The following is a 16,756-nucleotide window of genomic DNA, read 5'->3' on the forward strand; positions in this document are numbered from 1 at the left end:
GTTTCTGTTGAGAGGTGAGCTATTATTTTTATTGTTCGAATCCTATATGTAATATACCTTTCTTCTTCTAAATATTTTTTTTCCTCTTAAAAAAAATTGTTGTGAAATAACATAAAATTTATCCTCTGAGCTATCTTTAAGTGTACAGGTCAGATAGTGTTAAGTACTTTCACGTTGTTATGAACTCTTTTCATCTTGCCAAACTGAAACTCCCACCCATTAAAAACTCCCTGTTTCCCCATTCCCCTACTTCCCAACACCTTCCTTTCTACCATCTGCATGAATTTGACTTCTTTAGGTAACTCATATAAGTGGAGCCAGACAGTCCTTGTCTTTGTGCGAGTGGCTTTTTCACTTAGGTTACTATCTGTAAGGTTCATCCATGTTAGAGCACGTGTCAGAACATCCTTCCTTTTTACAGCTGAACCCTGCTTCATGGCCTGCTTATGCCACATTTTGTTTGTTTCATCCATCAGTAGATAACCTTGGTGGTTTCCACCTGTTGGTTGTTGTGAATAATGCTACTGCGAACCTGGGTGTGCACATACTCTTCAAGGAGTCAGCTTTCAATTATTTGGGGTATATACCCAGAAGTAGAATTGCCAGGTACTCTGGTCATTCTGTTTTCAATCTTTTGAGAAACTGCCGTATTGTTTCTCATGGTGGCTGTGCCATTTTACAACCATGCACAAGGGTGAGTTTCTCGACATCCTGGCCAGAATTTGGTATTTTTTGGTAGTGCTATCCTAACGGCTATGAGGTGGTATCTCACTGTGGTTTGGGAGGAGTTTTTCGGATTTTTGTTTGTTTGTTTGGGGTTTGGTTGGTTGGTTTTTTTTTTTTTAGAAGTGGGGGATGAGCAGAGGGGGAGAGAGAATCCCAAGCAGGCTCCACACCCAGTACAGTCAGACACGGGGCTCCTTCTCACAACCCTGAGATCATGACTTGAGCTGAAATCAGGAGTTGGACGCTTAACTGACTGAGCCACCTGGGTACCCCACACTGTGGGTTATTTACATTTCCGTAATGATTAGTGATGTTCAACATCTTTTCATGTGTTTGTTAGCTATTTGTATATCTTTGGAGAAATGTCTGTGTAGGCCTCTGCCCCCTCCCCTACCTTTTTTTTAATCTGGTTGTTCGGTTATTGTTGGGTAGTAGTTCTTTATATAATTTGGATATTAAGACCTTGCCAGATATTTTATTTAGAGATATTTCCCCCATTCTATAGTTTGCCTTTCACTCTGCTGATGCACAGTTTTATATTTTGATGCAACCCAATGTATCTCTTTTTACTTTTGTTGTGTGTGCTTTTGGTGTCATATAAATTTATTTATTTATTTATTTATTTATTTATTTATTTATTATTTCCCAAACCCACTGTCAGGAAGATTTCCTCCTGTGTTTTCTTCTCAGAGTTTATAGTTTTAACTCTTTGATCTGTTTTTTGTTAATTTTTTATATATGATATAAGGATCTAACTTCATTTTTGTGCACATGGATATCAATTTTCCCAGTACCGTTTGTTGAAAAGATTGTCGTTTCCCCATCGAATGGGCTGAGCATCTGTGCTGAAAATCAATTAGTTCAAGGTTATTTCTGGGCTCTATATTCTATTCCATTGGCTTCTATGTCTATCTTTGTGTCAATACCACACATTTAATTACTGTAGCTTTGTGATGATAAGTTTTGAAACCAGGAAGTCTGCGACCTTTCACTTTGTTCTTTGTTTGCAAAATTATTTTGACTGTTTGGACTTCTATTTGCTGACTTTTTTTGTTTTTCAGCAGTTTGACTATGATATTCCTAGGTGTATTTTTCACTTTCTGATTCTATTTATTGTTCTTTTTGATCCAGTAGAGCAGAATTTCTACCAATATTTCTTCTTCAATTTTTTTCCTGCCTCATTCCGTCTCCGCTTTCCTTCTGTTCTTCACGTGAGACCACTTGAGACTGACTCATACGACACTGATAGTACTCAGTTTTAAAAATATTATTTCCTCTCTGTGCTCATTTTGGATGATTTTTTAATTGAATTTTCAGTTCTAGCATCCCCCCCGACCTCCCTCACCCCACACTTTTACTTACCTTTTTTCCCCCCAATTTTTGAGGGGTAATTGAAATACAGTCCATGTCAATACATATAAAGTTTCCTTGTGCCCCTTGGTAATCCATGTTTCCCTCTACCTCATTCCTCAGGGAACACTGAGGATATTTCTGTCACTAAATTAGAAGAGGTTTTAGAATTTTACTTGAGTGGAATTATATGGTGTTTACTATTTTTCCTTATTTTTTTCAGGCAACATAATGCTTTTGGGACTCATCCTTGTTTTTACATGTATCATTAGTTGTTCCTTTTTATTGCTGAGTAGTAATTCAGTTTACCTTTATATCACAATTTATTTGCCCATTCCTGTGTTTGATGGGCACTTGGATTGTTTCCACTTTCAGTTATTAAAAATTAAAATGCATTTGTACATAAACAGCCACTAACAAATCTTGGTGCAGACATTTGCTTTATTTCTCTTGGGTAAATACCTAGAACACCAGCCCTGGGTGGTTCTACTGGTGAATTCTATCAGATGGGGCAACACAAATATTACCCATATTCTTTCAGGAAACATGAGAGAAGTCCTTTTACAAATCTTTTTTTTTTTTTTTTTTTTTTTTGAGACCAGAATAACTCTACTACCAAAACCTGAAAAAGATTAGAGGAAAGAAAATTGGAAGGCAACATTCCCTGTGGATATAGATGCAGAAATCCTTTCTTTTACCCCCCCCCCAAAAAAGTAATCAAATCCAACTTAAAAATACATACTTAATGTGTTTGTGTATGTGTATGTATTAGGGATAATTTAAATGTATTAGGGAATATACTTGTGTATATACATCATTAGGGATAATAGTTCACGATAAAGTAGTGTTCATCCCAGGAATGCAAGGTTGATTTTACATTAAGAAACCAACCAGTGTGATTCATTACATCAAGAGAGTAAGGGGAGGGGTGCCTGGATGGCTCAATCAGTCAAGCATCCTTCTCTTGAATTCAGACAAGGTCATGATCTCAGGATTGTGAGATCAAGCCTGGGGTCAGGTTCTGTGATACGCATGGAGCGACTTTAGATTCTCTTTCTCCATCTCTCTCTGCCCCTCCCCCTCCTCTCTCTCTCTCTCAGTCTCTCCCCCATATCTCTTTTTAAAAAAGAGAGAATAAGGAGAAAAATAATATAATCATCACCTTAGTAGGTGCAGATAAAGCATTCATCAAAACTCAATGCCTCTTTGTAAAAATGTTCCTAACGAACTGGAGAGGAGAACTTCTTCAAATTAATAGGAGACTTCTAAGGATAAACTACAGCTAATATCTCACCTAACAGAGAAATATTAAGCATATTCTCATAATACTGGGGATAAGGACAGAATATCTGTTCTTACCACTTCTGTTCAACATTGTACTAGAGATTCTAGCCTGTCTAATAAGGAGACAAAAAGTGTGAAAGGCACAAAGATGAGAAAGGAAGATGTAACAATGTCTCTGTAGGGAACTTCATTGTTTATATAAAAATTCTAAAGAATCCAGAAAACAGCTACCAGAATGAAGAAGTGAATTTAGCAAGGTCACAGGGTAAAGAATTATTAGGTACAAAATAATTTTTACATACTAGCAGGAAACACTTGGAAAATGAAACTTTTTAAAAAATTCTTATGTAATAGTACCAAAAATCATGGACTACTTAGGGATAAAAAAGATATGCAAGACCTTGTCACTGAAATCAAACACTGCTGAGGGAAATTAAAGCGCTAAATAGGAGAGTGATACACTATAGCTGTGAATTGGAAGACCCAGTGTTATTAAATGGCTCCTCTTCCCAAATTGATCTATGGCCCCAGTACAGTCCAAGGAAAAATCCCAGTGAAGGTTTTCATAGAAATTGATAAGCTAACTCTAAAGTTGATAGGAAATTCCAAACAACTTAGAGTAACCAAAATGATTTTTTAAAGAACTTAACAAAGTTAGAGGATTTATACTACCTGATTTCAAGACTTGCAAAACAAACAAATCTTTGTCTTCTTCAAGACTGTATTATATTGTTGAAAAGGTACAAATATAGAGTGCCAAGAACAGAAGAGTGAACCATGTGTGTGTGTGCACACATGCTAGTGTGCGCACACATGTGTTGACAAAGGTGCCAACAGGGAAATGAAGGTCTTCAACAAATGGTGCTGGAACAGCTGGAGGTCCATTTAGGAATTTTTTTTTTAAAGATTTATTTATTTATTTGACAGACAGAGATCACAAGTAGGCAGAGAGGCAGACAGAGAGAGAGGAGGAAGCAGGCTCCCTGATGAGCAGAGAGCTCGATGTGGGGCTCGATCTCAGGACCCTGGGATCATGACCTGAGCCGAAAGCAGAGGCTTTAACCCACTGAGCCACCCAGGCGCCCCTCCATTTAGGAATTTTAAAAAATAAATAAATAAAACCTCATTGATACCATACTACTCAAAAGTTAAATGCATCAAAGACCTAAATGTAAAATCTGATAGTATGAAATTTCCAGAAAAAAAATACCTCTGTGTTCTTGATATAAGCAAAGATTTTCATCATAGAATACAAAAAGGGGAATCCTAAAAGAAACTAAATTGATGAAGTGGTTGAATCAAAATCAAAACTTTTCTTCTTCGAAAGACCCCACAAAATGTCGAGGCACAAAATATGAAAAAATACTCAAAACAAATATATCTGACAAAGGATTTATTTCTAGGAAATATAAAGCATTATTACAACTTAAGACAACTCATTTTTTTTAATGGGCAAAAGATTTGAATAGATGCTTCACTAAAAAATGATACAGAAATGGCACAGGAAAAGATGCTGAATTGCCAGGGAAAAGTCAGTTAAAACCTCCAAGCAGGTTATTTTTTTCCTCCAAGCAGTTTTGCTTCATGTCCACAGATGTGGGTAAAAGAAAAAAGACCGTCAATGCTGAATGTTGACAGATATACTGCTGTCCTGCTTCTGACATTCACATTACATACTAGGTGCTCTCGAAAAAAATAATGCTTTACAGTTTACAAAGTGCACTCACATTAGTTACCTCATTTGATCTCTGGAATAACCTCATAGGATTACATCTTTTTTTTTTTTTTTTAATTTTAAGTAATCTCCACTCGACTCGAGCTCACAACCCTAAGATCAAGAGTTCCATGCTCCACTGACTGAGCCAGCCAGGCGCCCCTCAAAGGGTTCCTTCTGAGTGGGACTTGGGAGAAAGAACCAGCTCATTCATCTCTGCCTAGCAGAGACAAAGTATGTCTGTGTGGATTACTACAGCGAAAGGATATCTACTGAGGCTAATCATAACCAGCCTTTTTCTATTCCTTCTTTCATTTATGGGGGAACCTAACATCCTGTACAATAAATTAAGTACCTTACAAATTATGTATCTTTTACTACAGTTTTAGCCGTTATTCTTTCTTCAAGTACCAGATGTGGATTCGCTAAAATGATTTCAGTTCTCAAAATTTAGCTCTTCCACTGAGCAAAAATAAGTGACTCCTCAAAGTAGTAACTTAATGGGGCACCTGGATGTGCCTTCAGCACAGGTTATGATCCCAGTGACCTGGTCTTGAGCCCGGTGTTGGGCTCCCTGCTCAGTGGGAAGTCTGCTTCTCCCTCTCCCACTCCCCCTGCTTGGGTGCCCTCTCTCACTGTCTCTCTCTGTCAAATAAATTAATAAAATCTTTTTTAACAAAAGTAGTAACTATCCCCGAGGTTAGTTTTGAATTGAAACCATCAAGACAAGTGGATTTTGTTTTGTTTTGTTTTGTCTGTCTTCCCTGGATTTATTTTTGCCCTCCAGCCTTTAAGGCCTCATTACAGACTCTAGACCTTCTCTTTTCCTGTTTCCAGGAGGCTCTTCCATCTGTAGCAGGTGATACAGTGTGGTGAGGCACAAACCTCAGAAAGCCATGTCTCTGGGAAGGGTGGAGAGGTGGGGGATATACAAGTTTGAAATGATGGGATTCCAGACCGAGCGAGTGCATTATAGACCCTGCGGCAGTGTTCACCAAGGGTGAAAAGTAAAATGAGAAGTGGCAGTGGAGAACTTACCTTTGATTAATCATTTCTAACTAAGACCTGTGACTCATTCACTCGGTGGCTTTGACTGACCAAAAGCAGAGAATATACGACTTTTCGTTTCCATTGTTTCATCTCTATAACTTTGCTCTGTGACCGCAGTGAGAAGGCCGGCTCGAACTTGCTGCCGGAAGGGTTTGAGGTGCCAAGATCTCCTCACCTCTTAGAGATTGTGAGACAGCATTTTATGAGTTTTCTTCCCTCGTGGGAAGGATCATGTGGCATGAGTTAAATGCTGAAGGAGGGTCCACATGACCTCTTTAACTCCCCAGTGACAGTTACAGAACGAAGTGGTGGTGAATTTACGTATGACCATGTGTGCACTCGCTTCCTTTAAATGGGAACATACCTATTAAAAGTGAGACTGGGCTCCTGATCATGGGGGTCCTAGGAGTAGGATGGAAAACAGTGAAATCATGGTGTCCTGTGGTACATGAAATTTTATGGAAAAATGCCAAAGAACTGTTGCAAAATTAAGTGGTGAGGAAAACTAGGAGACCATTGCTAAAAGATAGGGGAGCGGGTGTGAAGCCTGGAGGGGCAGCAGAGGTGATGGACTCGCCCCCCCAGCAGCAGTGGGCATGGGAGCAGAGGTGGGAGCTGCGGGCTGATCTGAGTGCGCTCTCTCAGCCCTGCCTCTGCCGCCGGCGAGCTCCCGCACACACGTGTTCCAGCATCTCCCTGCACAGCTCGACCATTCGCGGTTTTTCTGGTGTGGTAGGCGAGGGTCACAGCGATCCTCAGAACTGTGAGGGGGACTCAGAATGGTCTTGTGGGGGACGTGCCCAAGCCAGTACCATGCTCCCTCCAGGAGCCCTCTGTCAGCCCAGGAAGGAAGCCTCTAGAAATCCATCGCTTCCCAGTGTTTGTCCCAGGAAAGCAGCTCAGGACCTCAGGGTGATGGAGGTCTCACAGAGAGTTTACATGACGGTAGTAAACTCACAGTCCCCCCTCAGGATCTGCCGAAAGAGGGGGCACACCATAGCAATGGCTTTGAGCAGAGTCCAGGGGCTGGCACGGAGCTGTTCTGTTGCCGTCCATCTGTCTGTCCGGGTATGCAGCTTCCCACAAGCATGTTTCCCTTGTGTAACTCCTCTCACCTGGTCCTTGAAGTGGTGGCCCACCCCTCCCCGCGCATCGGCAGCAAGGACCCCCACGCTGGGCCCCAGGCTGGGGCAGGGGTGCGCTCCCGGGAGTGCAGGGCTGGGTGGAAGTGGTGAGACCCACCCGGAGCCGCTGGGGCAGCACCAGGCTGGCGGGGGGTCCAGCAGGATGCCCCGTGTGCACAGCGGCAGGGGGAAGAAGTAACTGAACTGGAGAGGAGGAGGAGGAGGAGGTCTGGCACCCTTCTGTAGAGCCAAAAGGCCTTTTGTGGCACTTTGCATGAAATTCTGCCTCAAAGAAGCATTCTGGGGAAGGCAAATAAGCCAGGTCCAGGACTGGAGTGGAGACCGGGTGGGACACGTCCAGGGCTGAGTGAGTAGCCCTGGAGCTCCAGGGCGGGATGCCCCGCGGAACAGGAGCTGGTGGGTTCTGAAGGGGAAGGGCTTCAGCCCACTGACCGGGGTGTTGGCCAAGCTCAGGAAATGGGATGGTGGCACCAACACTTCTTCATGTATTCATTTATTTATATGTTAACTTCCTAGTCCATTCGACAAGCCTTTATTCATCATTCTCCATGGGACAGCACTAGTCTGGGTGCAGAGGAGAGAACAGAGCTAAGATACAGTTCCCTTCCTGGAGGAGATGGCGGTCTGGTGGAGGAGACCCGCACTAGTGGTCCATAACAGATAACACTTGCTACCTGCTCCCAGCAGAGTTGAGCGAGTGAGTGATTATGCCTGGAGTTAGAGGATGGTCAGAAACAGCTTTAGAAAGTTGGGCCAGGGAGCCTGGGTGGCTCAGTCCGTTGTCTGCCTGCACCTCAGTTCCCCATCTCAGGGTCCTGGGATCCAGCCCCAGGTCAGGCTCCCTTCTCAGCGGGGAGTCTGCTTCTCCCTCTGCCCCTCCCCCCCACTCATTCTCATTCTCTCTCATTCTCTCTCTCTTTCAAGTAAAATCATTTTTTTTTAAATTTTCCCATTTGTGCCAAGTTTGAGGGATAAATAAGGGTAGGAGCTTGCCAGGTTGCAGTAGGAAGCCTTTGAGACAGCATGAACGACACATCCATGCCCAGAGGCTTAACTGCCCGGGGCCCACAGGGGACAAGGGAAGTTGGACTGAGTAGATCCAAGAGTGAAGGGGAACAGAGAGAAGAAGATTGGAGAGGTGTTAGAGCTGGAATAGAACTTAGTCCTAAAGGCACTGGCACAGTGTTGGAAGTGTGTAAGCTGGCAAGTCAGGAAAGTAAATGTCTGGAGGACATGGAGAGGGTCTGAGAGGTCCTGGCAGATGGTAGGAGATTAGCTACCAGCCCTTTCATTATGCGGAAGGAAAACCAGGAGGACATGAACTGGGGTAGATTCAGTAGGACGGATAGGGTTCTTGAGTGAAAAATTGTAATGGTGGGGGGTAACTCCTGGGTTTCTGGCTTGAGTGACTGGTGCATTCCCAAGATGGGAGAGCCAGGAAGAAGATGAGTTCATTCCTGAATCAGGTTAAGGTTCGAATAAAATTATGTGAAGCATGGAGCAATGTTTAAGGTTACTCCAGGACACCTGTGATGTTCTCCCCACCCTGCCTTAAAACCTTCCAGGGGCTCCCCTGTTCCCAGCAGCTCCAGCCTGGTCCCTGCACTGTCACCGCAGCCCTGCCTCCAAACACACTTGCTGCAGCCCGAGCAGCCTGCACTTCTTTCCCTTGCTACGCTGTTCTAGTTCCTTGTGCCTCTCACTAGAACACCTTTCTCCTCCTCTTACCTTTTTTTTTTTTTTTAAAGATTTTATTTATTTATTTGACAGACAGAGATCACAGTAGGCAGAGAGGCAGGCAGAGAGAGAGAGAGGGAAGCAGGCTCCCTGCTGAGCAGAGAGCCTGATGTGGGGCTTGATCCCAGGACCCTGAGATCATGACCTGAGCCGAAGGCAGAGGCTTTAACCCACTGAGCCACCCAGGCGCTCCATCCTCCTCTTACCTTTTGCCTGGCCAATTTCAAGACTCACTCAAAGGTATGATCTTTGAAGAAGGCTCCCCTGACATTCTGTAGCACCACCACCAGGGGGTGGGGGGTTGTCCGTATGACTCTGTCCAGAGATGGGTACTCACCCACTTGGTTGGTGGGATTTGGATGCATGTCCCCTCCTCCCACCTCTATGTCCCCCAGGGTAAGAGGCATGTGTGTATCCATTGTGCCCAGCCCACATGGGAAATAGGACATCAGTAAACATTTGTTAAATGAACAGATCTCAGTCTTACAGCTACCATTGGCTCCCGCATCCTTTGTTCCAAGCACTCCATTATCTAAGGGCTAGATGTTCCATGATTCAAGTCTGTGGCGTTGGGCTTGGCTGTGTGTGTGAAATGGAAAAGAGAAAGAGTAGGAACACAGAGGCCTAGAGAGGAGTGACATGGAACTCCCCAATGGTCAAGGACACCAGTTTACAAGAGAGCCTGGCCTAGACACCTGTTTCTCCTCTTTCTAAAGTACTGGGCCCTATTTTCTATCACCATCTGGTGGCCACATCCATAAATAACAAGCTCCCCAGGAGCTTAAAGAGCTCGCAGAGGGCAAAGCTTCCAGCGGATCGGCCTCAGGGTGAGTGCCTCACCCTCCCCAGCTGTAGCGTGCAAATTTGTATGTATGAAAGACATGCTGGTATAAAGTGCCAAGAACCTTGAATCAGATTCTTGAAGAAACTTAGAGCTTCCAGAAGGCTGAGAATCACTGTTCTAAAGGACTGTCCTAGAACAGTGATTGTATGAAATCCTGGGAGGAATCATAACGTGAGAGCGTATAGAACATACCCGGAGCCCTACTTGCTCAGAACCTCACCTTCCACTTTCCCGCAGCACCCACCTCCACACAACACAGAATCCGGCCTGAAAACCATGTTCATAAGGCCAGTGGCTCCTGGAGCTTCAGAGCCAGATGAACCCTGGAGAGCCTCTGAGACCCTCCAGGCCGTGCCTTTGGATGGGGGCCGAGTGGGGCTCACAGAGATTGTGGCAGTAATAGAGCTCACACAAATCCTTTCACTCTCCTGGGTCTTTTTTACCATTCAGCCTTGCCTTATTTCCCCAAAACCTCCATTTTAAAACTATAATCCTCAACACTTTTTCTATCTATAATGTAGTTCCCAAACAGGAAACCATTTTTCCTATAAAATTTTAGTCTTCTGAAAAGAGCCATTTCCCCCCGAATGCCTTTCAACAGACCATAATACCTGTTAGAAAATAAATTGATAGCTTGCATTTGAACAGTTCTTTATAACTGACAACTTCCACAGCCATTAGCAGACTTGTTTTACTATGGGGAGACAGACTGGGGTAAAACGGCCTGTTTGCTAGCGTGTGACAGCAGTTTAAGGTTCTTTCCATTGTCTCATAGCCTTCACCTTCCTTGCAAACAGGCGGGTGGTATCACTGCCGTGTTTATTTGGAGGGGTGAGGGGTAAGAGGGACATCTGCTAACCTCAGCCATCTTGGGGTGAATAAAGGTAACATCAATCGCATGCCTGAGTATTAGAGCTACTGGAGTCTAACATCTGAACAACCTTCCACGTGTGTTTTTAGTCACGATTTTTGCAAATGCATTAACCAGAGCTCAGAAAAGGAACGTGCCTCATGCCAAGGCACACAGCTGGTAAACCATGATACGCCTCGGGTCTGCCAGTCCCTCGGCCTGGTTCTGTGTACCAGACGGTCAGCTCGGGCTCTGAACATGCCAGCTTCCCTCCGGGGTGGGCAGTCCTGGCTCCTCTAGCCTGCCCCGTCCCTCCCTTCTTCTCCCTCCTTTAGGAGTGCCAGCTTCTCTCAGGGCACGAGGGCCTCATTTCTCATGAGGAGCGACACAGCCGTACAGAAGCTTGCCCAGGGCAACGGACACTGTGTCAACGGGGTCAGTGGTCAAGTCCACGGTTTCTATAGCCTCCCCAAGCCAAGCCGGCACAATACGGAGTTCAGAGACAGTACCTACGACCTCCCCCGGAGCCTCGCCTCCCACGGCCACACCAAGGGCAGCCTCACGGGCTCTGAGACCGATAACGAGGACGTATACACCTTCAAGACGCCCAGCAACACCCTGTGTCGGGAGTTCGGGGACCTCCTCGTGGACAATATGGACGTGCCAGCCACCCCGCTGTCAGCCTACCAGATCCCTAGGACGTTCACGCTGGACAAGAACCACAATGCCATGGCAGTGGCCACTCCCGGGGACTCGGCCATCGCTCCCCCACCCCGGCCTCCCAAGCCAAGCCAGGCAGAAACACCTCGATGGGGCAGCCCTCAGCAGAGACCCCCAATCAGCGAAAGCAGCAGATCCATCTCTGCCGCAGCCACCATCCCCAGGCGCAACACGCTCCCAGCCATGGACAACAGCCGACTGCACCGAGGTTGGTAAAAACCCCAGCCGTGACCCTGGGGGGAGGGAGGTGGCTTGGGAGTTCTCAGTAATTTTCCAGTCCTTGGTTATCCCTGCTGTGGAGACGTAAGGCCCACCCAGGGCACTGAAACTCACAGGTTCAGGCACCTTGTACCCAAACCCCTTCCTGGCTGGTCCTCCAGCCCCGGAGGCTATTGGCAGATGCCTGACATGCAGGAGCGTAGCTGACCCTGCCTAAGCAGTTCCTCTTCTCTTCAGGGAGCTGGACCAGTTTGGGTTAACCACAACACAACTTATTATGGGTTTGGAAGACCAAATCACAGTATTTGATTCAATATAAATCAAAGATGGAAAAAAATAAATATAGAGGACCAGTTCGAATAAATATAGAGGACACAGCCAAACCTGTGTGGACTATTAACACAAATTCTGAGCTACTGAATATTTTCTAAGCCACATATGAACCTCTTTGGGGAAAGTCTGGACTTCTAAATGTATAAATTTCATGGTCACTAATTTCCCCTGAGCATATTCCAATCCTGAATAAGTGTCCTCTGTTTGACAAAAAAAGTACAGTAATATTAGTTCCTTTCATTTTGTATCATGCCACATAGCTTGCAAAGCCTGCTTCTGTCCATCCTGTTGTCTAAGTCACGGAGTGACCCTGAGTGTGTGGTGGGAGAAAGCCTCAGCGTCCCCATCTCACATGACGCCTATGGTAGTCAGGAGACATATTCAGGATTGCAGCGTCCTTCGGGGACAGAGATGGGACTCAGACCTGGGCTTCTGAGTCTTGGCTCAGTCCTCTTTCAGTCCATCGACTACCTGATCAATCACCTTGTGCTTTGGAATTGAAATGATACTGATGCACAGAAGCACGTCTCTACCCTTCAGAGAGCTCCCATCCAGTTGGAGAAATAAAACCAACATCTGTAAATTAGTCCAAGATCATTATTCCTATAATCCTCATAGAAGCGATGGCGGGGACAAGCGGGACAGGCGTCGAATGCTGTAGGGGGTGGAGGAGAGGGGTGTAGCTGAGGGAAGGAGTCGTTAAGGAGGGATCCTCTCTAGGTGTCAACACCGCAGCTGGATCGCCAAGTCGGGTTTTTAAACTGAGGAATGATGGGACGGAATAGCTGATCACTTGGGTTTGAGAGTGGTATCTGCTGGTGTTATCAGCAAGACTCGGAGCAGCACTGTGGAGGGTCTGGGGAAGTATTAGCACACGGGTCTCCTTTCCTCTCTCTAGCTTCTTCCTGTGAGTCCTACGAGTACCCGCAGCGCGGTGGCGAGAGTGCAGGCCGGTCTGCCGAGTCCATGAGTGATGCAGTCGGTTCTTTCCTGGTGAGTAGGGGTTAGCCAGGGGTCCTCAGGCCACACTGGTGGGGTAAAGTCAGACCCCAGGGAGCAAAAAGTACAGCTCACAGGAGTGGTGGCATCTCCCTCTTAGGTCCCTGCCTGCTTTCTTGTCTCCACCCAGATGCCTGGGTTGGGTTTTCAGAAAGTAAGGTACAGGTATCTGGTGTGCCAGGAGTGAGTGTACTTAGGAACCTAGATCACAAGGCTCGCCCTCCAGGTCAGTAGGACGGGTCTAGAATGCAGAAGCCCCTGTCTCTGGGATGGGGAACCTGAGGCAGCAGGCTCTTCCCTGACGCACTACCCAGGAGAGGGGCTGCAGCATGGGGGATGGGTTGGGGAGTGGGAGGGTGGGGGCGGCAGTGTGCTCAGAGGCAGTCTTTGTGGCAGAATTAGGGTCTGAGTGCAGGATCCCAGGCTGCCCCCTGCAGGGGGCTGACCGCAGCTCTCCAAGCCAATGAGGGGCCTGGCGTATGCCCACTGAAATGATGAAAATTGTAACCGAAGCAGAAGCAGCTTGTCTGTGTGGACAGACAGGGCAGGAGTCGGAGCCAGGTGACTGCACTGTATAACTTGGTGGCAGCTCCGACTGCCGCTGGCGGTCACCCTGAGAGCTGGCCCCGGGGAGCACACTGGCCCAGACCTCACTGGCTAGGGCCCAGGTTTCTCTGGGCTCCTGGCCCTGCTCGGGCTTCAGATGCAAGCCCGCTGATGGGGATTCTGGACCTGAGATGAAGGGCAGGTCCTAGAACAAACCTATACAGTCCATGGCCTGTGCCACCCTCAGCCTGGGCAGGCCCCCACAAAGCCTTGTGCACCCGGGCACCAGGGCTGTTTTGTACTAGAGGATTGTTATACATTACAAGTGGGTCTCAGGAGATCGTGGGAACTAGAAGGTACCCACAGACCTCATTTCTTTCTGCCTCTGACTGTGCTTTCCTGCTTGGTTTTCCCAGGGCCTGCCTGTCAGCTTCCTGAGGCAGCCAACTCAGTCATAATTCTCCTCACCTTGCATACGGATTCCCCCTCCCTTCCTGTTTCTTCTCACTGGTTATCACTTTGTTTCTTCACTCCCCCCCTCCCAGCCCGGGAAAACTGCCGTGGGCCGGTCAGAGAGCAGCAATTCCGAGGACAACTACGTGCCCATGAATCCAGGGTCCTCCACCCTGCTGGCCACGGAGCGAGCAGGCGATAACTCCCAGAGTGTCTACATCCCCATGAGCCCTGGACCCCACCACTTTGAGGCCCTTGGCTACCCCTCAGCAGCCCTTTCTATGCACCGGGGCCCCAGCCGAGGGAGTGAGATCCAGCCACCCCCTGTCAACCGCAACCTCAAACCTGACCGGAAAGGTGAGTCTTCTCTTTCCCCCGTCCCATCTCTGGACAGGGTCCAGGAGCTCTCTGGATTCATTTAGGAATTGGGTGATGAGTGAACTTTCCTTGCCAGAAGCATTAGCCTCTGGGACCTAAACCACCCCCCAATTCTCACATACACAAACCCTCAAGTTCGTTCCAATGGCCCAGCAGCTTAGGGACTGGCTGCCAGGGTAGCCTTGATGGGCAGGGGTGCAGGCACCAGAAGGACGAGACACGGTTTCCAGCTCTGCCACTGGGATTAGACGCCAGTCGCTCTGTGTGCCTGAGCTTTGTTTCTCTTCTGACAACGATGAACACTTGCCCCGCAGAGCACTGAGCAGCACAGATAATGTCTCAAAGTGCCTTGTAAAGTATAAACTGCCTTTGGAGGACACAGGCTGAATATTAGAACTGGCAGAACGGGCTGTTACAGGATACACTGTGCTAGAAAGGCATGAGCCTGCAGACCGGCTGCCTGTGGGCTGGAATCCTCATTCAACTTCCTGGGGTGTGACTTCGGGTTAATCCTTCCACTCTCCTGAGCTTCAGTTTTCTTACCTGTGAAATGGGGATAGTGGTGCGCTTCAGAAGAAAGCATCCAGGACACTAAGTCTGGTATGTGGCAGGTGTTCGGGAAAGCTAGATCCGTGCCCCCTGCGGTTCGAGTTCCCAGCCTGGTGTTCCCTTAGTCTGCTGGCTGGGGATGAGTGGCAGGAATTCAAAGGGAGAAGTAGGATGACCAGGCAGGATACCCCCTGCCCCCAGGTGGTCTGGTCAATGGAGAATTCAGATCTTATCATTTGAAGTGAAGCCTTTAGGGCCTCCCCTGCCGGCTCCACCCACCCTGATCCACAAGTGGCAGGGAAGGGTCACAGTGACTTTCTCCATCTCTGTTACCATCTCTTGTTTTGATATACAGCCACAGATCTGAGGAGAACAGTCTGTTGTCAGACCCAGTGTCTCCATTTTGGATTCTAAAAATGTGGTCACTACAGAATATGCTTGCAAAGAAAATACTCAGAATCTTAAGACACAACTTCAGGGCCTAGCAATATAGGCAAAGATCACAGAGCCTGCTGAGCCTCAGTTTCCCTGTGTAAAAGCGGGAGTACGGAAGCATTTGTAAATAGACTTGTGTGTTATGTGGACATGCGTGTCTGTGTGGCATTGTCTTCAGTGACTGATCGTTTGACTTTGTTCCTGCTCCAGTAAAGCCAACACCACTTGACCTGAGAAACAACACTGTCATCGATGAGCTCCCCTTCAAGTCACCCGTCACCAAGTCTTGGTCTAGGGCCATGTGAGTGTCCGTCTGGGGAAGCCGGAGCCTGGGAGAGGGTTGTGAAGGCTGAGTCAGGAGAGCGGCAGTCTGAAGCTCATGCCGCCGGTAGCCAAGCGGTCGCTGGGACTTGGTTTCTGGCTCTGTGACGGGGTTTGGGGGGGTGGGGTGGGTATTGCACCTGGAGTGGGGAGCTCTGAGGGCAGAGTCTGAGGGTGAGGACTGAAAGCTTCCCAAGGTCACGGTCTTCTCCCCACCACAGCCACACCTTCAATAGTTCCTCCCAGTACTGCCGCCCCATCTCCACCCAGAGCATCACCAGCACAGACTCCGGGGACAGCGAAGAGAACTACGTCCCTATGGTGAGTCCTCTGCGCTCCACAGGAGGGAGTCTGCCGGTCCCCTGCGGGATGGGACTACTTTGCTGTGCACAAGTGTGTCGAGCACAGCGGGGTCATCATCAGAGGCCAGGAGGACACGATCCCTGCCCTTGAAGAGGCTGCACTCTTAAAGGGCCAAGAACTTTCTCACAACTTTGATGGGCAGAGAGGCAGTGCTGTGGGGACACGCTTGCAGGGAGAAGGGAGGCAGCCATGTAGGCAAGAGACGCAGGGTTGGGGGGCACAGAGGAGAAGGAGAGTGGTTAACTATGGCTACAGCTGGAGATTGGGCTGGCTGCAGCTTATGAATGACCCCGAATGCAGTCTTGGGAAGCCTGGGCTTTCCCTGTGGGCCACAGGGAGCCACAGAAGGTTTAAAAGGCCAGGTAATGAGACCGGTGCCTCAGAACTGTCCCTGGGAGCCTACAGAGAATGACTAGAGTAGCCTGGACACACGTTACCATGATGCGCAGTGGTGAAGGCGATGACAGAGGGATAAACACTGTCCGCACGTGAGAACTTGCCTCCCTGACGTTTTCGTTGAACGGGGAGTAGCTGCCCAGCTTCTGTAGCTGCTACATCCGTACTGGAGCAACAATCAGCAGCCAGGAAATAGAACACAGGACTGTTGCCATTCTCATTAGAATAAGACTTCAGGAAACTCCTAGATGTTGGTCTTGGTGCCTGGACGGAGAGTGGAGCCAAGAGTGTCCCCCCTTGCAGAGCCAGTGCAGGAGCCCGGGGAGAAGCCCACCCTGCTTGGA

At 47.6% G+C, this 16,756-nt stretch overlaps 1 protein-coding gene across 1 annotated transcript in view; it reads left to right on the forward strand.

Annotated features, from left to right (window-relative positions):
* The window catches only part of GAB2 (GRB2 associated binding protein 2), a 190,051-nt gene that overhangs the window by 168,406 nt on the left and 4,889 nt on the right, over nucleotides 1-16,756 (forward strand). Inside the window, exons 4-8 of the mRNA XM_082749544.1 lie at nucleotides 11,036-11,628; nucleotides 12,871-12,965; nucleotides 14,063-14,327; nucleotides 15,543-15,633; nucleotides 15,875-15,974. Coding sequence (XP_082605670.1) covers nucleotides 11,036-11,628; nucleotides 12,871-12,965; nucleotides 14,063-14,327; nucleotides 15,543-15,633; nucleotides 15,875-15,974 — 1,144 coding nt within the window. The remainder of the gene's footprint in view (nucleotides 1-11,035; nucleotides 11,629-12,870; nucleotides 12,966-14,062; nucleotides 14,328-15,542; nucleotides 15,634-15,874; nucleotides 15,975-16,756) is intronic.

Source organism: Mustela nivalis (genome assembly GCF_964662115.1).
Source record: "Mustela nivalis genome assembly, chromosome: 9".
Lineage (NCBI taxonomy): Eukaryota > Metazoa > Chordata > Mammalia > Carnivora > Mustelidae > Mustela > Mustela nivalis.